This window comes from Palaemon carinicauda, chromosome 38 (genome assembly GCF_036898095.1).
Source record: "Palaemon carinicauda isolate YSFRI2023 chromosome 38, ASM3689809v2, whole genome shotgun sequence".
Taxonomy (NCBI): domain Eukaryota; kingdom Metazoa; phylum Arthropoda; class Malacostraca; order Decapoda; family Palaemonidae; genus Palaemon; species Palaemon carinicauda.
Genome location: NC_090762.1, coordinates 3,351,773 through 3,375,161, shown reverse-complemented (window position 1 = coordinate 3,375,161; position 23,389 = coordinate 3,351,773). Strand labels below are relative to the sequence as shown.

General features: G+C 38.8%; 1 protein-coding gene across 5 annotated transcripts in view; it reads right to left on the bottom strand.

Annotated features, from left to right (window-relative positions):
- Nucleotides 1-23,389, bottom strand: part of LOC137630378 (uncharacterized) — a 209,845-nt gene that overhangs the window by 58,565 nt on the left and 127,891 nt on the right. For all 5 annotated transcript variants that reach the window (XM_068361818.1, XM_068361817.1, XM_068361816.1 and 2 more), the window contains 3 exons: nucleotides 20,941-21,119; nucleotides 16,783-16,942; nucleotides 4,681-5,591 (listed from right to left, as the gene is read on the bottom strand). In XM_068361818.1, the coding sequence (XP_068217919.1) occupies nucleotides 4,681-5,591; nucleotides 16,783-16,942; nucleotides 20,941-21,119 (1,250 nt within the window). The remainder of the gene's footprint in view (nucleotides 1-4,680; nucleotides 5,592-16,782; nucleotides 16,943-20,940; nucleotides 21,120-23,389) is intronic.

The following is a 23,389-nucleotide window of genomic DNA, read 5'->3' as shown; positions in this document are numbered from 1 at the left end:
GAATACAAATGAATATAAAAGTAAGTTATACTGAACACATTTTTCCCATTAATGCAGTAATGGAAAAGTGTTTACAGTTACTTCGAGTCAGCTTTTATCAGTCATCTGCAAATCTAATATAGTTTATATTTTCTCCTTCAATTCTTATTCCTTCCATTCCTGATATACTTCTAATTATGATTTCTCTAAACGTAGAGAAGAGTTCTGTTGAGAGACATTCTCGTCATACTCATTTTATTTCTATCCATGGTGTTAAATTATTCTCGATGTTGACTGTTGCTCCAAGACTCCAATAAAGGTTGGTTATTAGCCGAATATCCTTGCTGTCAATATTCAAGTTCTCTAAAATTTCGTTAAGTTGGGAGTGTCTAACTAGATCAAATTCCTTTTTAAAGTCTATAAAACACAAAAACATCTTTCTGTACATCTATTGTCCTTCCTGTTAACATGCGCATGATTAATATTGCATTTCTGGTACCTTTCCCTTCTGTATATCCATACGGTTCTTCTAGAACTAATAGTTTTACTTTATTTTTTATTTCATTTAATGCTACTTTTAATATCCGTTTTTATTAATCTTATTAAGCTGATGGTCCTGTATAAACTGCAATCTATGGCACTTTGTTTCTCCGGGGTAGCAATGAAGATGGAGCAATATATTTTGTTTGCCAGTTCTATAATTTTTCTTAGTCCAAAATTCCCATTTGCCAGTAGTATTTCAACTGTGACCACATCATGGCCAAGTCTTTAACCTTCAACTTTTTCATTACACTTAATATTTCCTCTTATAGTTATTCTGGACCATTCATTGATATATGCAACCTAGGTCTATCACCTCTATCATCCTAGAATAGATTCTTCACACATTCTTCCCAATATTTCAGAACATCCTCTATCTATCTCTCTTCCAATTTCTTCTCTTATTTTCTTGTGTATACTCTTATATCTATAATTTCTTTCTAATTCCTTTACTTCTTCACGCTGTTCATAGTCCAGTTTTCCTTTTGCTGTGTTACATTTCTGGCTAATTTTTAAGACTACTTCCTCATATCTTTGAGGATTTCTTTCTTTATTCCTTCTTCTATCTTCCATCTTATCAAGTATGTCTTCAGTCATCCAATTCTGACGCCGTCTGCTTTCTTGTTTGGGTATTTAAGTTAAGAATGGATGGAAGAAGCATGGGTAGTGGTAGTGAAGGTGGGGGGGGGGGGGTAGTAGCTGTAGTAGCGGGTAGTAGTCGGATGTAGAACGGCACCTCGTAGTAAAGGGGGATGAGGAAGGATAAGACTATTTGGTAAGGGACCTCTGGTAGTGGTTCTAACACGCCCCAGTTACTATACCGACACCCTATAAGAGTGAGCGAGCTGGGTATATTCCTGGTATTCCATGCAACGTTTTTTCTCTGGTATATTTAGCAGTATTTATACCTTAGAAATGGTGCTATAAGGAGCATTTCACTGGGCGACACAGGTCCCTCGCCCAGAAATAGATCTTTCCTTCGTCAAAATCCCTTTTTAGGGCTTTTTGAACGACTTTCCAGTCTCTGTCTAGCTCTTTCTTCTCCTCCAGTGGTTCTTCTCTATTTAGTACCTCATGTCCTTTTGACACTTCAATTCTATAAAATTCTTTTTATTGTTGGTCTGCTACTATTAGTTGCCCTTTTCTTCTGGTTTTAAACGGATATATTGAAAAAAAAGCTCTCGGGTGGTTATAATGATTAAGTACTGAATGGTCTCTTTGTTGCTGTCTCACAGGATACTTTTACAGGAGAAGGGGTTCCCAGCCCCCTCGTCCCGTCCCTTTTCGTCGCCTCTTACGACACGCAGGGATAACGTTGGCGCTATTCTAATTGTTTTATGCCCCCGCGGCCACAGGGGGCCTGCTGCTTCCTCCGGTGCCTTAGATGACCGCGGAGGTAGCAGCAGTAGGGGACTCAGCAGTATGAAGCTTCATGTGTGGTGGAAATGTGGGAGGTTGGGCTGTGACACCCTAGCAGTACCAGCTGAACTCGGCTGAGTCCCTGGTTAGGCTGGAGGAACGTAGAGAGTAGAGGTCCCCTTTTTGTTTTGTTTCTTGTTGTTGTCGGCTACCCCCCAGAATTGGGGGAGGTGCCTTTAGTATATGTATGTATGTACTGAATGGTTATATTTTTTAGACTTTTATACAAATATTTGATAACATTAGTGACTCATAAAAATACTGGATAGGGGTTAGGACTGAACCAGGAGTGTAAGTATGATTAACAGATTTAATTATAAGCAGTGATAATGTGACCAGGATATTAAGAGGGCTTAGAAAACTAACTTCTCAATTGATCAGATGTAGACTAAATATTGAAATTTGAAGAGCAAAACAATTTTCATTCCTTGCTGATGTGATATTGGAAAGTATGGATACTAGTGTAAGTTTCCTACAACTTAGGTGGATATAAACATTCCATCCTACATTCCCCGTTCCTTGGCTCACAATAGTCTTCTGTAAACCTTTCTCTACAGTAGTTGAATCGTTAGAACTTCAAAAGTTCAAAGTTGGAGCAAATGTTTTTATGTTGACCAGGCTGACACGAGTCTTTTTTTTATTGTTTATATATGGCTTATCTGTTGTTGACGTTGTTAATAGTTTATATATGACATATCGGTTTTGACGTTGCTACTGGTTTTAGAATGATTTATTGTTAATTTATTCTCATCATTAATTATTTCCTTATTTCCTTTCCTCACTGGCCTATTTTTCCCTGTTGTAGCTCTTGGGCTTATAGCATCTTGGTTTTCCAACTAGGGTTGTAGCTTGGCTAATAATAATAATAATAATAATAATAATAATAATAATAATAATAATAATAATAATAAACCCCTTGTGTAAAGTGATCTTGACTACTTGAATTTTAATTCCTGCAGAACAGGTTAGAATTTATCATTCATGGCAAATATGCTTGAATATGCGATTCTTCGACAACTAGTCATTTAGACGTACGGTAATTAAAACCTTTATCGGATCATCAGTCAGCATATAGGCCATTAAATTCTATTGAGAGTGCTGCATGTTCTGTTGTAGATGATCTGTCAAAATTGATTTACCAGGAAAAATATGCCATCCTGGTTTTAAATGACCTAACTACAGATTTGAATACAGTTATATGGCTCAAGATCTATTGGTATTGTTGATGATGCCTTTGAGTATATGGTAGATCAATTGCTTGAAAGAAAGTACTTGTGGGGATTAGAAATAATACATTTTAGAGAATATTGAGAGGACGGGTGCCCCAATGAAGTGTTATTAGGTCCAATTCTACTTTATATTTTGCTATTGGAATAAAGTTCAAGGTACAGTATATGCGGATTGTTTAGGACTCATTCTATTTTTACAATAATGAGGTTCAGGACAAGAGAAATTAGGTAATGTTCAAACCTTCATTATTCTGGAATAGATGGTAATTAATCAACCAAACTAAATAAAAATAAATTATGTGTTGATGGAATAGTTAAGAAGCCTTGGGGATAATTAATTCAATATTAATGACAATTTAGGTCGGATAACTGATCAAGTTCCAGATCTAGGTGTTTTGCTGGCAATTAATTTGTCTCTTGGTTCTTTGCAAGAGTTTCCTGGATATCATCTGAGAAATATGGCTTTTAGTAATTAATATTGTATCTGGTTAGGTGTTTCATAATTAGGGACTTACCAAGCCATGAACAGTGGCGTACTGAATTTATTATAACTTACCTAGAGTATAACTTAGGAAACTGCAAAATATAATGAATATCAGTGAGATTAATAAGAAGTATTACACCTAAGGATAAGATTAAGATTACCCATGTATGATTTGAGTCCATGCCTCTCTTTACCGTAATTCAAGTTACACTGGCTTCCTATGAATGATAAATCGTGTAATGACTCATTAAGCTATCAGAAATGAAGGTCTAGTGTATACTAAAAGACTTTTTCTCCAATACAGTTAACTAAACGTGGTAATAGAAGAATAGTTAAAGATAATTTACAATTATTGGAAGCCAAGATGCACATCAATGCTGGGTTCTTGAGCTTTCAAATATGCAGCCCTAAGAGTGTACAAACTCCCACCTGATAAAACAAGGCTTGGTGATAGGGAGCCATTTCAGAATAAAATAAATTCTTTTTCTGAGAATTATGCTAGTGTAAAATTGACAACTAAAGGGGACAATGCCATATAGACTCATGTTATTAAAGCCATTTGGCCCAATGCTTTGCCCAGGGATGCCATTCAGAGCAGAGGGGTCATCTGGGTTCTGTATTTGCACTATGCAGTTATAAGAAGTACGAAAGTAAGATGAAAGAAAGGAAAGGGGAAAAAAATTATACAGCTAAAAAGGGGGTTAGGTTGGAGGTCGAAGGAACATTGAGAAGACCGTTACGGTGACCAAAGTGAGGTGCATGGATGGTACAACCATCATGCATTGGTACTAGTTTCCAAATACTTCTGTTCATAATGTGTATATGACAACCAAATGTTGTTGGTCCTATAGTGTATTTTGGCCTAGTGCACCCTACTGAGCAGACTAAAGTAAAAACTACGAGTAAATACAGTATACAATTTATGTCAAGAATAAATGATCCAGTCTTTGAGATAGAAAATAAATCAAAATAGAAAAATCAACGAGTGCAAGAGCCGAAAGAATAAATTACTTTAAAATAATTATTTACCTTTCCCCCAGAGTGGCGTAGTCTCGGCGTAAAATGTCTCGCAAGGTGACATAAAGGTCGAAGGTTGAGGTTAGACGCCTTGTATTAGTTGCCATGTTGTTATAAGCATCTGGATACTCGTCTTTGAACCAATCAGGGAGTTTTATCATGACGTAAGGCATCCTCTCCTCCAGCAGTCCTGGATAGGTCTTACGGAATTCTCCAAATCGCAAGCCGTGGTCACTGAGGAAGAGCAGGACAGAGTTCTCCAAGTAACCCCCTTCATACAACTGCTTCAGGTAATCGACGGAGGGTTCGTCAGCAATTGCAGCCGAATCTAGCGCGTCGTGGGTCAAAGAAGCCGTCCAAAATAAACCAAAATATGGGACTTCTTTCAAGAACTCAGCCATATTCAAAGACAACTCATGGATAATCTTGATGCTCCATTTACTGCCCTGACAAGGAGGAGCCACTGTAAATGGACCATTCCCGCGATGACCAATTATCTCATCAGAAGCAATGAAGTAAGGTCTAGTGTAGTAATCTGTTGGTTCTTGAACAAAACCAAATTTCTGATAAGTGAAAGTTCCAAGATTTGGAGAGTCTTCGCTGTATATTGTGACATAACCATTTTCAGAGAAATTCTTCCAGATGAAAGGGTAATCATCAAATTTATCCTCACTCCAGCGTTTTGGTTTGTTTAATTCATTGAGATCATCATGGGTAAGACCTACTAACATGGCCACAAAGTTTGGGTTCGTGTTGTCACCAATTTTATTGAAACCTTGCAGGTCGATGGCGTGAAGCTCGTTCTTCAGGTAGTCGAAAGTCTTCGGCATATGTCTCCGGAGGTTTCCTCGTGACACCGAGTCTGTTCCCATGATGATTATGTTCAGCTTTTCAGGCCTCTTGCCTTTCTTGGCTATCTCTTCCTTGTGACAATAAAGATAGAAAAACATTATGACTAATAATCAATACATTGAGGAAAATGGAACAAAAATAACTTTATTTGGTATGTGGATTACCGTTTGCTATCTAGCAAAAAAAAAAAAAAAGTGAATAAAGGATCCATTTTGCTCTACTGTAAAGGTATACGAATTTTTTATAATTATAATTATCCTTTAACCTGTCTTCTTAAAGAAGGGGATGGAAAAGAGTAGGCACGATTGCAAACTTACAAAAATTGTTCTGAAAACAAAGCACAGTATGAGGTAAGAAGATTGGGCAGGTCTAATTGATCTCTATCTACAAAAATCAGTCTTTTTACTTAGATTTTGCTAATACTGCATACGTAATTGCAATTATTGTGTGTCTTTACTTGCATGAATGTTAGGACTCCAGGTGCTTTCATCAGTTATGTAGTACTTATTCTCGGACTGCAATACTTAGATATAATAATTTTATAATTTTCAAAATCATTCATTATTTTTTGCTAAATTTTTTTCGTCCTAGAACATTTAATATTTAGCCCACACTTTCCCAAATCTGCAAAAAAAAATATTGCTGACATTATAAAAGCATCGGGCAACAATTTTACTTTAGATTTTTCTCTCTCTTTAAATTTGGCATCACATGATCATCCCTTCAAATCCTTAATATTTATTACTAAGGAATTTTGGGTCATTGTAACAATTAAATGTATAATGCATAATGGGCATATTTTCAAGTGGGGGGGAAAGAGCAGTCCTACACACAAAGCACTTTTCTGGGGCGGCCTGTGACGGCCGGTGAAAAGGTCCTTCTTTACACTCTTCTAATATAAATCTTCCAAATATACTAGAGAAAGATAAAAGCATGGAATGCAGAGGTTACAACCCTCGCGCGATCACCTTGTAGGTGTCGTGTCACTTTATTATGTCATTTTTCAGGTTAATGTTTTAGAATATCATTTGAAGTATCTAAACCTTTTCTTTGACCTTTGCCTACACCATAGGTAAGACTTAGTAGAATTAATTATTCTGGATATGACTAAAGATCTATCCACTTAAAGGCGATAACAGTGGATGTGAAACTCCTGAATTACTGAAGTGTTAATTAGAAATTTGAGGGTATTAACTAAGCTATCATAATCCTTATGCAATAAGCATTACTATTAAACAATAGCTATGATGCATTTGATACATAAATCCCTAACGATGAACTACCTTTTAGGGGAAAACCATCTCTCTAGAGACTGTCACCCTATGTATTTGTTTCATCAGATTTCATGATAAAATAGCCTATATCTTTTAATATATTAACACAAATATGAACTAGAAACATAACCTGTTAGAAGAAACATAAAAAACAGCATAAGTAAATAAATTAATGAATTGATTGACATATACAAAATGAGAGTAATTAATTTCAAGTATGATTCTCCAATACTTCTCAAGATAAAACTAATGTACATGTGATCTTAAATATATGTGATCTTGAATATACTTACCCGGTGAATATATAATAGCTGACGTCTCGGACGGCTCGACAGAAACACAAAAACTCGCGAGCGATCGCCATGAAGGTTGCAGGTGTGTCCACCAGCGCCGACTATCGGTCAGATACCGCATATACATGTAAACAGCTCCAGTTCTTCTCATTCCGCTGGGTCTCTATCGGGGAGGAAGGGAGGGCCTTTAATTTATATATTCACTGGGTAAGTATATTCAAAAATTTATTTTATAATCAAAATATCATTTTTAAATATTAAACTTAGCCGGTGAATATATAATAGCTGATTCACACCCATGGTGGTGGGTAGAGACCAGTATTAATACAATAAAGGCGTATATGCTTAGAGTTTTTGACAGTTATATCATAACAAAACCCAAATAAATATAGGTACCTGGTAAGGAAGCTGACTCTGACGATTACTCTGCCTTGTTAGTCCGCTTTCCTCACGAAGCCCAGCCATCCTCTCAGGATGCTGAAAGACTCCCAGGAGCTGTTGTATCCAGGGCGACAACCCATACAACAGGACCTCATCAAAACCCTTAATCTGGGCGCTCTCAAGAAAAGACATTTGACCACCCGCCAAATCAATCAGGATGCGAAAGGCTTCTTAGCCTTCCGTACAACCCAACAAGATTAAAAACATTTCAAGAGAAGATTAAAAGGATATTGGAATTAAGGGAATGTAGTGGTAGAACCCTCACCCACTACTGCACTCGCTGCAACGAATGGACCCAGTGTGTAGCAGTCCTCATAAAGAGTCTGGACGTCTTTTAAGTAAAATGAAGCGAATACCGACTTGCTCCTCCAAAAGGTCGCGTCCATAATACTTCATAGAGATCTGTTTTGCTTAAAGGCCACAGAAGTTGCTATAGCTCTTACTTCGTGCGTCTTGGCCTTAAGCAAGCAACGATCTTTTTCACTCAATTGAGAATGAGCCTCTCGGATTAAAAATCTAATAAAATACGATAAAGCATTTTTAGACATAGGTAATGATGGCTTCTTAACTGAGCACCACAAGGCCTCAGATCCACCTCGTAAGGATTTGGTACGAGCTAAATAAAACAGGCCAAGGACGAGAAGGCAGTTCATTTTTGGCCAAGAAACCAAGCTGAAGTGAACATGTGGCTTTATCTGTAGAAAAGCCGATGTTCCTACTGAAGGCATGGATCTCACTGACCCTTTTAGCCGAAGCCAAGCACACTAAGAAAAGCGTCTTGAGGGCGAGATCCTTCAGGGAGGCTGAATGTAATGGCTCAAACCTGTCGGACATTAGGAACCTTAGGACCACGTCTAAGTTACATCCAGGAGTTGCCATACGACGTTCCTTAGAGGTCTCGAAGGACTTAAGGAGATCTTGGAGATCTTTATTATTGGAAAGATCTAAGCCTCTATGTCTGAATACAGAAGCCAACATGCTCCTGTAGCCCTTAATAGTGGGCGCTGAGAGGGAGCGAACATTTCTCAGATGTAGGAGAAAGTCTGCAATTTGGGCTACAGAGGTACTGGAAGAGGAAATGGATGATGACTTGCACCAGTCTCTAAAGACTTCCCACTTCAACTGGTATACCTTGATGGTAGAAGCTCTCCTAGCTCTCGCAATCGCTCTGGCTGCCTCCTTCGAAAAACCTCGAGCTCTTGAGAGTCTTTCGATAGTCTGAAGGCAGTCAGACGAAGCGCAGGGAGGCTTTGATGAAGATCTCTTACGTGGGGCTGCCGTAAGAGATCCATCCTTAGAGGAAGACTCCTTGGAACGTCTACCAGCCATTGAAGTACCTCTGTGAACCACTCTCTCCCGGGCCAGAGGGGAGCAACCAACGTCAACCTTGTCCCTTCGTGAGAGGCGAACTTCTGCAGTACCTTGTTGATGATCTTGAACGGTGGGAATGCGTACGCGTCCAGGTGAGACCAGTCCAGTAGAAACGCATCTATGTGGGTCGCCTCTGGATCTGGGACTGGAGAGCAATAGGTCGGGAGCCTTTTGGTCAACGAGGTGGCAAAGAGGTCTATGGAGGGTTGACCCCAAGTCACCCAAAGACTCTTGCACACGTCCTTGTGGAGGGTCCATTCTGTGGGGATCACCTGACCTCTCCGACTGAGACAGTCTGCCAAGACGTTCAAGTCCCCCTGGAAGAATCTTGTCAACAGGGAGATGCCTCGATATTTTGACCAAATGAGGAGGTCCCTTGCGATGACGAACAGTGTGTGGGAGTGAGTGCCTCCTTGCTTGGAGATGTACGCCAATGCTGCGGTGTTGTCCGAATTGACCTCTACCACTTTGTTTCGAAGAATGCTCTCGAAACTCATCAAGGCCAAGTGAACCGCTAACAGCTCCTTGCCGTTGATGTGCATGCTCTTCTGATCCGACGTCCAAAGACCCGAACATTCCCGACCGTCCAGAGTCGCTCCCCAACCCAAATCCGACGCATCTGAGAACAACACGTGGTTTGGGTTCTTGACTGCCAGGGACAGACCCTCTCGCAGACTTATGTTGCTGTCCCACCAACTCAGGCATGCTTTTACTGGCTCGGAGACCGGGATTGACACAGCTTCCAAAGTCTTGCTCTTGTTCCAGTGTGAGTCTAGATGGAACTGGAGAGGGCGAAGGTGAAGTCTCCCTAGTGAGACAAATTGCTCCAGGGATGACAGAGTCCCTAAGAGGCTCATCCAACTTCTTACTGAGCAACGGTCTTTTTTCAGCATGAGGCGGACTTTGAGCAGGGCTTGCTCTATCCGGGTGGCAGACGGAAAAGCCCGAAAAACTAGACTGCGAATCTCCATCCCCAAATAGAGAATCGTCTGGGATGGATTCGGTTGAGACTTTTCTAAGTTCACCAACAGTCCCAACTCCTTTGCCAGACCCAACGTCCAGTGAAGGTCCTGCAGACAGCGATGACGGGATGATGCTCTGAGAAGCCAGTCGTCCAAGTACAGGGAGGCTCGAATTCCTGATAAATGAAGGAATTTTGCCACATTCCTCATGAGCCTCGTAAACACGAGAGGAGCAGGGCTGAGGCCGAAGCACAGTGCTCGAAACTGATACACCACATTCCTGTAAACAAACCTCAGATACGGTTGAGAATCTAGGTGAATAGGAATGTGGAAGTATGCCTCCTGCAGGTCGAGAGAGACCATCCAGTCTCCCTCTCTGACCGCTGCTAGGACGGACTTCGTGGTCTCCATCGTAAATTTTGTTTTTATAACAAAAACATTGAGCGCACTGACGTCCAGCACTGGCCTCCAACCTCCCGTATGCTTTGGGACTAGGAAGAGACGGTTGTAAAATCCCGGTGATTGAAGGTCCAAGACTTTCACCACCGCTCCCTTCTCTAGCAACAGACACACCTGCTGATGTAGAGCTTGTCTTCTTGACTCCTCTCGATACTTGGGAGAGAGGTCTAGAGGAACTGTTACTAGAGGAGGTCTGCGTACAAAAGGTATTTTGTACCCCTCCTTGAGCAACAACACAGACTCTTGGTCTGCACCCCTCTTCTCCCAGGCCTGCCAGAAGCTGTTCAGTCTGGCCCCTACCGCTGTCTGAGGACGTGGGCAGTCAGACTCTGCCATGGGAGGACTTGGATCCTCTCCTCTTGCCTCTTTTTCCGTCGGCACGAGCGCCTCCCCTGCTGGGGGCTCTGCCACGAAAGGGCGGGATAAACCTAGTCGCTGGGGTATCGATCCTGGGCCTCACAACATAAGACGAAGAAGGAGCTCCCTTGCGAGCAGAAGTAGCCATCAGGTCATGTGTATCCTTCTGTACAAGCGAAGCCGCAATGTCCTTGATCAGCTGTTGAGGAAACAAGGCAGCTGATAAGGGGGCAAAGAGAAGCTCCGACCTTTGACAGGGAGTAACTCCTGCTGAAAGGAATGAGCAAAGGGTTTCCCTCTTCTTCAGGACTCCAGACGTAAAGGTGGCGGCGAGCTCATTGGAGCCATCACGGATGGCTTTGTCCATACAAGACATAATAAGCACGGAAACATCCTGGTCGGCAGATGAGATCTTCCTGCTTAATGCTCCTAGAGACCAATCTAAAAAGTTAAAAACTTCGAAGGCCCTGTAAACCCCTTTAAGGAGATGGTCAAGGTCCGAGGAGGACCAACAAACTTTAGAGCGTCTCATGGCCAGGCGACGGGGAGAGTCTACGAGGCTTGAGAAGTCACCATGGGCAGAGGCAGGGACTCCCAAGCCGAGAACTTCTCCCGTGTCATACCAGACGCTCGCTCTAGAAGCTAGTTTAAAAGGAGGGAAGGCAAAGGCCGTCTTCCCAAAACTCCTCCTGGTAACCAACCAGTCGCCTAGCAAACGTAAAGCCCTCTTAGAAGAGCGAGAGAGCACTAGCTTAGTAAAAGAAGGCTTCGCAGCAGCCATGCCTAGTGCAAACTCTGACGGAGGCAAACGAGGAGCAGAAGTAACAAAATGGTCTGGGAAAAGATCCTTAAAAATCATGATTTTCTTAAAGTCCATAGAAGGTTGCGCAGCCTTAGGCTCTTCAACGTCTGATAAAACATCCAAAGGAATATCAGTAGGCGGAGGATCAGCAACATCCTCATCTGAAGGAACCTCGTCCGACAATTGATGAGTCTCAAGCAAGGGAGAGACCTGCCGCGGTGGCAATGCTTGACAAGCAAAGTCCACACGCAAAGGAGCAGCAGTAGCAGTCAAGGAAGCTACGTCATGTAGCTGCTGAAAGGACTGACCAGCAACAACAACAGGAGCTGAAGGAAGTTCGACGTCAAGTCGAGACTGCCTTGACTGCCTAGATTGAGCAGTCAAAACAACCCTTGACTGCGGTGCTTGACGCTCAACGTCAAAACAAGGCAACTGAGCTGGTTGGCGAACGTCCTGAACGTCAACACGAGACTGCGGCAGCGGCTGAACGTCAACACGAGACTGCGGCAGCGGCTGAACGTCAACACGAGACTGCGGCAGCGGCTGAAAGTCAACACGGGACTGCATCAAGTGAGGCTCCAAGTCACGTGACTGACGTGACAAACTCCCGACATCACGCTTCGTAACGTCAAAAGGACGAGTAAAGGCTCGTTTGGGCGGCTGACGGCCAGGGTCTCGATCAGCATAACGGCGAGGATCATCGTGAACCTGCTCAACGGTATACTCCTCCATAAGAGAGGCAAGCTTATTCTGCATATCCTGCAGGACAACCCATTTAGGATCAACGGGAGTCGGTACGGGCCGAGACGATGGTAACGTCTGTGACGGCAAAACATTGCCTTTACTGAGACTCTCGTAGCCCGTGTTACGCTTACGTTTAATCGGCGAACAGTCTTCCGACGACTGCAAAGGGTCAGAGCTGTCCCAATGGCTACAGCCAGGACGCTGGACCTGTCCTGAAGGGACTGACTTCCGCTTTAAGGGTCTAGAAACTTTGCTCCAAGGTTTCTTTTGCGAGAAGCCTTCGGATGACGAGGAGAAAACAGCCTCGCTCGTCTTATGGTAGGGGCGATCTTGACGAGACACGCCCGATACCATAGAGGGAACGTCTGTTCGTTGGTTAAAGCCTCTCGTCCCCTTAAGTCCTACGACATTACTTCTCCCTGGTGCAGGGGAGCCTGAAAGAGGTCTCGGACTAGGAGAACGACAAGCACGAACAGACGAACCCTCGGTCGCAACACTAAAAATGCTTTGCGCACTAATCACTTTATCCCCACGATTTTCTGATTTGGCACTCTGACACTTTAACACATTCACATCCGCCATGAGTTGATTACGGTCCGATGCTAAGGACTCAACTCTCTCGCCCAAAGCTTGAATGGCAAGCAACATATCCCGCATGGATGGTTCATGAGTGCTAGTAGAGGGTTCAGGAACAACTACTACAGGGGAAGGATTAGGTTCAGGGGCATGGGAGGAGGAAAAATCCAACGACCTAGAGGAGCTTCTCCTCACCCTATCTCTCTCAAACTTACGAGAATATTTATCAAACTCTAGCCAGTCGAATTCCGAAAGGACCACGCACTCATCACACCGATCTCCTAATTGGCAGGTTTTACCCCGGCAATTAGAACACACGGTATGTGGGTCGAGAGAGGCCTTGGGAAGACGTTTGTTACAATCCCTAGCATTACATTTACGAAATTTAGGTCCAGGGATAGGAGAAGGGTCAGCCATTTTGAAAAGTCCAAGAAAATCCAAAACAAATCCAAAGTCATCAACAATAAATGCTATCCAAAAAAGGGTTCAAGAGTTTTAATTGAAGAGAAAAACACCTGTCACTGCGAAAGCTCAAAACCAAAAAGAAGTACTTCACCAAGAATGACGAAAACTCCAGGTCAACAGCGAGCGGAATCAACTTGTCGACAAGACCGACAGAGAAGAACTGGAGCTGTTTACATGTATATGCGGTATCTGACCGATAGTCGGCGCTGGTGGGCACACCCGCAACCTTCATGGCGATCGCTCGCGAGTTTTTGTGTTTCTGTCGAGCAGTCCGAGACGTCAGCTATTATATATTCACCGGCTAAGTTTAATATTTAAAAATCTGTCATTATACAATCTAAACTTCAAACCTTCGATCTGATCTACTAAATTATCACGAAGTTGCTGACATCACCAGTGTGAAAATGAGCCAATGATAAATAGGCCAAGATTGGTGAATCTAAGCTGTCAAGAAATCTGGCCCCTTGACCTAAAACCTTACAAAATCAAGTTAAATGATACAGTAATGAAATTTATACTGTTATTTTAGTGAGTACGGTACAGATATGTGTTGGAATGTCGTTCAACATTTTCATTTTAAACAACTACCTTGAACTGAAATTCATTTAGGCGACATTCTTTGTGGGTTATAGTTTTCATTTAAGTTCTGTTGATAAGTTCCATGGTCTTCCGCTGTCTTAGATTAGAGTTCTCTTGCGGTTCCATCTTATTTCTCTTCCTCTTGTTTTGTTAAAGTTTTTATAGTTTATATAGGAAATATTTATTCTAGTGTTGTTACTTTTAATAGAATATTTAAATTTCCCTTTTTCCTTTCCTCACTGGGCTATTTTCCCTGTTGGAGCCCTTGGGCTTATAGCATCTTGCTTTTCCAACTAGGGTTGTAGCTTAGCAAGTAATAATAATAATAATAATAATATGGAACATGAAAAGTACGAGCCTATAATAAAAGCAATATAGCTCCTAATACTGTGGCTTTATCTTTGGTTATTTTTAAATTTGAACATTTATATTGTAATGATAGTTATATTTCACTATCTTGACTACTCTATAAATGGGCTGCTGGTTTAGAATTATTTAAAATTTAATGGCTCTAAATTTTCATTAAGCTCCAAAAATGTGTAATTTCAATGGCAAAATAAATTTGATAAATTATCATTATAATTGGTCTGTAAATAACTTGAGTTCATTTGATGATTATTGAAAGACAAATCATAGTATATTTTGATGCTAAAGATTTACCAGACAGTAATAAAGGGTTTAAAATCCCCCAATATGAAAAAAAAACTAAATAATTTGTTGTGAAAAAAAAAGAAAAAATTCATAACCCATTTTTTTCAGGGTGAAACTTAGTAAGCTTATTTATTTTGGAATTCCTGTCATAATTCATCGTAAAAATAAGAATATCATTACTTTGCACCTGGCTATAAAGTATGCCTTTGAACACAGAGACAAAGTGAACATAACATCTGCACATTTTACCATTTTTTTTTCTCAAATTAAATATTTTCCTGAATCTCTCATCCACTTTAAAGTCAGTTAATTTGTTTTTATGCAATTTTACAGGGTAAATCAATTTTAAACTCAATATTGTTGGAAATTGGTGAAAAAAAGCTAAAAAAACAAATACAAAAAAAGGCCAGTTAACACTTGCGATAAACCAACTGCCACAAAGGAAGGTTAAGTATTGCTGTCCATATTATTATTATTATTACTATCCAAGCTACAACCCTAGTTGGAAAAGCAAGTTGCTATAAGCCCAGGGGCTCCAACAGGGAAAAATAGCCCAGTGAGGAAAGGAAATAAGGAAATAAATAAATGAAGAGAACACATTAACAATAAGAGTGTAATTGACGAAACAAAAATCAATGAAAAGGAATAATACAACCAGTTAATTATTTCACAAATTTCGACGAATATTTAAAGTAATGCATAGATAAAAACTGGTATATACCCAATTATAAGTTCATTAGAGTAAAGTATATACACATTTCCAATATCCATGTACAAGACAGTTTGCTTCATGTTCTTTTTTTCCACTCCCTAAATTTGTACAGAGCACAGAATTTCGAAGATCTATCGTTATTAACAGTTATAATGAGCCTAGGAATAGTTATTAGATGTATAAGTTATACACTGCAAACTATTATTTAATGACTACCCTCTGAAATATACGACTTTGCATTCGAATTCATATTTATTAGAACTGCTCGCATACCATGATGGGGCTAGATTCTACCAAGTCTAGATTACCAGATTGTTTGGTCTGCAAGGTAAAACATATTACTTTACTTGCGAGCGGAGATTTATGTGTCTGCAATTACCAAGAGTATAATCTTATCACATAGAATGATTGCAAGATATTGATCGAGGAGGGATATCGCCCACCTCAACAGCAAACCATGTCTCTGCCATTCCATACCCTGAAAATTGGCCAAGTCTTTTTATATCTAAATTTACTTATATCTCTGTGATTTTAGTTCTTTGCCAATCTTATCTGATATTAACCTTTTTACCCCCAGGCTATTTGGAAATTTCCAACCCTTAACCACCAGGGTTTTTTTTTTTTTCAAGCACATATTGCAATAAATACTTTTTAAATTGCTCTAACAGACTTGATTTTCATCAGAGAGAGGTCAGGTTGATCTCATTCCCTTGGAAAATGCCTGAAGTTTCTCATAAAGGTATCAAAATATGCAAAAAAATGTTAATAGCAGTTTTTTTGCAGACTTACCAGTACGTCCATGGGGGTGAAGGGATGAGTTTTGTGAAACGTACCAGTATGTACATTGGGGGTAAAAGGGTTAAATATCCTGATAGTATGATACCTAATCTTATTCTTTTCTTATTATGGTTTACAGAGATTAATCTCTGGACAAAGCTAATAATTTTCTACATAATGGATCAATTTACATGAGAAAATCGTTTTTTTGTGTGAGGTTAATAGTTATTCTTATAAGTCAATCAAGAAGTACTTTACGTAAACTCTTTATCCATAAATAGCACAGCTTTGGGAATGAAGCAACAGCTCATCGAGAATAAGTTAATGTTCTTACTATTGATTATAAACAAATGATAGGTTATTTAAAAAATCACACAATCGACCCACATCTCCTTTTTCCTTAGAGGACTGTACTATACCGATTTAAAGGTTTATATGCCGCTCATAAATGGCAGAGGCAAGGGATAGTGACAGTGCCCTATGAAGCAGGACAATGCCCTAGAGACTGACCATATATACATAAGATCAGCGCCAAAGTCCCTTCTACATCCAAGCTAGGACCAAGGAGGGCCAGGTAATGGCTCCTGATGTCTCAGCAGATAGATCTTTAGGATCCCCCAAACCCCCATCCTTAGCTCACAAGGATGGTGAGATTGCAGCGACCAGAGAAACTACCGGTTTAAGAGAGACTCGAACCCCAGTCTGGCGTTCACCATTCAGGGACGTTACCACATCGGCCACCACAACCCTCTGCAGTATAAAGGAGAACAGAAACAAAAGAGAGGGATAGCAAACTCACCTTAAACTTGTTCATTTTTTCCTTCGCTCTCCGCGGTTGAATAAAATAATGCACATCCTTGTAGACTGGCCACCAATACTGCGAGTCATCACAGGTCACGGCTATTGCATCATCGTTTATGTGTGTCTTTGAAGAGGTGATTGGAATCTTCTTTCCTAAACTGAAAAAAAAAGCAAAGATTCAGTTATTCAAATAAAAATAAACTGGTTATCAAATGTATTATACAAAAATACATTAAATCACTTCCTATCCTTTGATAAAGACACATACAGTGCAAGACTTTCTATAGCATGAATATTACTAAAAAAGATTAAACCCAAGAGCCGTTTAAGATATTGTAGCACTAAAGGTTGCAGTTGAGCCCTAATAAAACCATACTATTTTGGGGTTACTTTAAAATATCTACTTTTATGTGTCTAAATCAGTTTTCCTTGTAAATCCATTTTAAAAATAATTATATACAAAGTTATATACGTGAGATTCTCTTATTTAAATTTGTTTATATGTATACTTTTATATACTGTATCTATTTCATAGTATATGTGCCAAATATAGGCTGTCTTTTCATGTTCGAATGACAAAAAAAGATCAATATTGAAAAGGTGACTTTTTTTTTTTTTTTTTTTTTTTTTTAAATTTCATATTTCGAGAAATCTGGCGTCATATGTTTTGAAGAGACTGATTGAATAGATTTCAGCGTACGTAAGTATAGGCTTTCAGCGGTAATATCACCTCTTCACTAAAGGGATCACGAGGACACAATGATCATATTTCAGGATATTTACATACTACTGGTGAGCCCCTTACCCTGAATTGAAAAAAATGTCCTCCCCCAACATATATATACATACATAAATACATACATACATACATACTTACATACATACATACATATGATGCTATAAATAGGGAAATAAGAAATAACTTTGCCAGTAGAAATAATTCAACATCTGAGCCAGTACTAAAGAGTAAGATTAGTCAAAGCATTAAGAGGCATGAATAGAGGCAGAGCAGCAGGAGAAAACGGTCGAACAAGTGATTTGATAATAAATGGAGGCTATTTCAAAGTGGTAAAACTCGCTGAACTCTACAACAAATACCTGCAAGACTCCTCTATACCTACATCTTGGAAAAAAAACCTAACAAATACCTGCAAGACTCCTCTATACCTACATCTTGGAAAAAAAACCTAACAAATACCTGCAAGAATCCTCTATACCTACATCTTGGAAAAAAAAACCTAACAAATACCTGCAAGAATCCTCTATACCTACATCTTGGAAAAAAAAAACCTAACAAATACCTGCAAGAATCCTCTATACCTACATCTTGGAAAAAAAAACCTAACAAATACCTGCAAGAATCCTCTATACCTACATCTTGGAAAAAAAAAAACCTAACAAATACCTGCAAGAATCCTCTATACCTCCATCTTGGAAAAAAAAAACCTAACAAATACCTGCAAGAATCCTCTATACCTCCATCTTGGAAAAAAAAACCTAACAAATACCTGCAAGAATCCTCTATACCTCCATCTTGGAAAAAAAAACCTAACAAATACCTGCAAGAATCCTCTATACCTCCATCTTGGAAAAAAAAAACCTAACAAATACCTGCAAGAATCCTCTATACCTCCATCTTGGAAAAAAAAAACCTAACAAATACCTGCAAGAATCCTCTATACCTCCATCTTGGAAAAAAAAAACCTAACAAATACCTGCAAGAATCCTCTATACCTCCATCTTGGAAAAAAAAAACCTAACAAATACCTGCAAGAATCCTCTTTACCTACATCTTGGAAAAAAAACCTAACAAATACCTGCAAGAATCCTCTATACCTACATCTTGGAAAAAAAAACCTAACAAATACCTGCAAGAATCCTCTATACCTACATCTTGGAAAAAAAAAACCTAACAAATACCTGCAAGAATCCTCTATACCTCCATCTTGGAAAAAAAAAACCTAACAAATACCTGCAAGAATCCTCTATACCTCCATCTTGGAAAAAAAAAACCTAACAAATACCTGCAAGAATCCTCTATACCTCCATCTTGGAAAAAAAAAAAACCTAACAAATACCTGCAAGAATCCTCTATACCTCCATCTTGGAAAAAAAAAACCTAACAAATACCTGCAAGAATCCTCTATACCTCCATCTTGGAAAAAAAAACCTAACAAATACCTGCAAGAATCCTCTATACCTCCATCTTGGAAAAAAAAAAACCTAACAAATACCTGCAAGAATCCTCTATACCTCCATCTTGGAAAAAAAAAACCTAACAAATACCTGCAAGAATCCTCTATACCTACATCTTGGAAAAAAACCTATTATACTAAATCACAAAAGGGGGCACACAAAATATATTTATATATCATATTAGGCCGAATAGAAACACAAGTAGGCTTCAATCTACCAATAGAGCAGGCAGGGCTTAGAAATGGGGATTCAAAAACTGACCATATCCATGTAATTAACCAGGGAATGGAAAAATCAACTATGACAAACCACTATGTATGGCTTTCTCTAAAAAGAAAAGTGTTTAATCCAATGGTCATACCAGTATTATGCATGAGAAACTTGAAGCCTTCAAGATGTAAAGGCCGCTCATGAATGGCAGAGGCAAAGGACAGTGACACTGCCCTATCGAGCAGGACAATGCCCTAGAGACAGACCATATATACATATGATCAGCGCCCAAGTCCCCTCTCCTCCAAAGCTACAACCAAGGAGGACCAGGCAATAGTTGCTGATGACTCGGCAGATAAACTTATAAGCTACTCCAAAACCCCCATCCTTAGCTCAAAAGGATGGTGAGGTTGAAGCCATCAAAGAAACTAACGAGTTTGAGCGGGACTGGAACCCGAGTTTGGCGGTCACCAGTCAGGGACGTTACCACATTGGCCCTACTGAAGCCTTAAAACACAAGTTAGTTACAACTCAAAGAGCTATGGAAAGAATAATGCTGGTATTAACAGTAAGAGACAGACGAAGAGCAACATGGATACGAGACCAAACTAGTGTAGAGGATATTATAACAACATGTAAGAAAAAGAAATGGATATAGGAACGGCGTAATATTATGAAGAGGATAGATGGATATTAATCTTTACAGAATGGGTGCCTACAGATTGCAAAAGAAGCAGAGGAAGGAAGAAAAGACGAAGGATTGAAAACTAAGAATATTTGCGAGTATTTTGTTATTATTACTTGCGAAGCTACAACCCTAGTTGGAAAAGAAGGATATTACAAGCCCAGTGGCTCCAACAGGGAAAATAGCCCAGTGGGGAAAGGAAAGAAGGAGAAATGAAACCTTTTAAGAACAGTAACATTAAAATGTATCTCTAAATAAACTTTAACAAAACAAGGGGAAGTAAAAAAAAAAGATACAATAGTGTGCCCGAGTGTACCTTCAAGCAAGGGATCTGTAACCCAAGACAGTGGAAGACCATGGTACAGAGGATATGGAACTATCTAAGACTAGAGTGGCATATAAAGACCATAAAGAAACGGAAGTGGAAAGACATGTCTGAAGCTTTGTAACAGATGATATACTGTCTGTATATATATATATATATATATATGTGTGTGTGTGTGTGTGTGTACATATATATATATATATATATATTATACATATATATGTGTGTACGTATGTATATATATATATATATATGTGTGTGTGTGTGTGTGTTGTACATATGTATATATACAGTAATATATATATATATATATATACAATCTATATATATATATATATATATAAATATATATATATATATATACAATCTATATATATAAATATATATATATATATATATATATACAGTATATTATATAAATATATATATGTATATATATATATATATATACTGTATATATATATATATATATATACAATCTATATATATATATATATATATATATAAAATATATATAATATATATATATATATACTGTATATATATATATATATATATATATACTGTATATATATATATATATATATGTATATATAAGAGAGTGAGTTTAACATAATATAAAAAGTGACGCACAACAATTTTTCTTTAGTCCCTATTTATATACAAAAAAGACTGGTGTATAAGAATAAATAATTAGTTACTCCCAAGACTAGAACATTGAATACATTTACAGAACTTACTAATATTTATTGTCGCAGTTTATGTCATATCTTTCTAATTTTTGTTCTAGCCTCAAAACGGCCTGATAATAGCAACTAGTAGTCTCTTGGGTTGAACCATATAATGGCAACCTATCCACGTGGAACACGAGATTTAACCCTGAAACCTCAGTAATGGGGTCTTTGTTGGAACAAACTAGCTGCAAAAAGAAAAAAAAAACTATATTAGGAATGCACTAAACAGTCAGTGATTAAAAAAAAAAAAAAAATGTTGGAACAAAGTAGCTGCAAAAAGAAAAAAAAAACTATATTAGGAATGCACTAAACAGTCAGTGATTAAAAAAAAAAGAAAAAAAATCAAGGTTGGATTACTGAAATATGAGTTTTTTTTTTATTGTTCTATTTCGAAACTTAGTATGAATTCCATTAATCACTGATCCCATGACGTGACAAACTCGAGTGCTTTTGGTCTAGTTAATGTGTTTGTATCTTCAATCAATAAAACACCAATCGGCTAAAGAATGCGAAGGGAATAATTCAAATTGTTTACACAGGGCGTTGTAGCGTTTTAAACAAAGCAAGTTATCTATATTACCAAGTAGTTTCTGGATATTAATAATTAGTACTTTGTTTTAATTATTTTTTCAGACTGTCCCATCTTGTGGAAGTTTATAATATCTAGCTTAATAAAAGTAAGAAACGGAGACATTCGTATCTTTCAGGTTTATCTTCAAATTCATATGGCATTCCTGTATTGCCCATGTCATAACACGCAATAGTTCTCAGTTTTTCCCTGATAAGGCCACCTAAATTGATTTCTCAAAACCATGATATTTTTTCCCTCGGAAGACATTACCATTCTGAGACAACGGTACACAAGCAAGCAAGCAAGCAAGCAATCTCTCTCTCTCTCTCTCTCTCTCTCTCTCTCTCTCGCAAGCAAGCAAGCAATCTCTCTCTCTCTCTCTCTCTCTCTCTCTCAAGCAAGCAAGCAAGCAATCTCTCTCTCTCTCTCTCTCTCTCTCTCTCTCTCTCTCTCACAAGCAAGCAAGCAAGCAAGCAATATCTCTCTCTCTCTCTCTCTCTCTCTCTCTCAAGCAAGCAAGCAAGCAATCTCTCTCTCTCTCTCTCTCTCTCTCTCTCACACACACACACACAAGCAAGCAAGCAAGCAAGCAATCTCTCTCTCTCTCTCTCTCTCTCTCTCTCTAAGACATAGCTATCTTTGCGTGTGACCATCATTTATAATTCATAGAAATGTGGATTGTCTCTGATGGGAAAAAAATATCGCGAGAAAAACTTTGCGACATGCAGAAAATTTGCCATAAATCTCTAATGTGATATATCACTAGCATTTGGCAAAACTTTTGTCTCCAGTTCGCTGAGGAACTTGTTTTTTTTATTGATCTCTCTCTCTCTTAGCTCTTTTCACACTACAGTATGTTCAGGCAAACCTCTTCCACAGCTGTCAGCCATTAGACCGATGTTTTCTTTCTGTATACGTATTTGCAAAACTTATTTTATCCTAAATACATCTGACATGCGACTCTCTCTCTCTCTCTCTCTCTCTCTCTCTCTCTCAGTGGGTGTGTCTAATATTAAGCTTACTGCTCATCAAATATGAACCTACATTTATAATTCATTTTAGTTATTGGTTTCTTTCAGCGAAGCTCTTACGCTATAGGCAAAGTTGTACACTTTCAAATCATCATCAAACTACTATGTATTACAGTATTACCGATTTAGTTTGTCTTAACGTTTTCCTCTATTTAAAACATTCCTTGAGAATATAAATTTGTATCGTCCTAAAGGCAATTCAACATCGTGGATAAAGGAACATTATTTAGCTCAAATCGAAAACCTATAATAAAAAAGGCCTTTGTATAACTACTACAGTACATTAGAATGACACGCGACATACATTTCCACTGTATTGACTTTCATATCACAGAATGCATTTATCATTCTGATTGTTTTGGGAATGTGGGGGGGGGGGGGGGAGAGTCCACTCAAATAATTCATCAACCATTTCTGAAAACTTAATATATTTTCTCTATGGAAAATTATTCGTTTCCACGAAATCTCTTCCTTTAAATCGACTTGAACGTTAGAATTCAATTTTTTTGTTCGAACACTGGAATGCCTGTTACAGCTTCTAGAGCTTTTAAATATGCTGCCCCAAGTCAATATGATACGTGCACATCCCAAAAAAAGACTGAAGATATTATGACCTGCAAGTAGAAGTTGAAGACTTTCTTGTTTTCCGAGTGCTTCGGTGATTTAAGATTCGACGTGGGATACGCCGTACACTATAAACTACTTAAGGATGCACACGACAAACAAATCTTGTAGGTCCTGAAGGATGCAGGGTTTCCATGTGTGACAGGAGCAAGAATGTAAGTGAGCAATATCTAAAACGAAATTCTCTCTCTCTCTCTCTCTCTCTCTCTCTCTCTCACACACACACTGA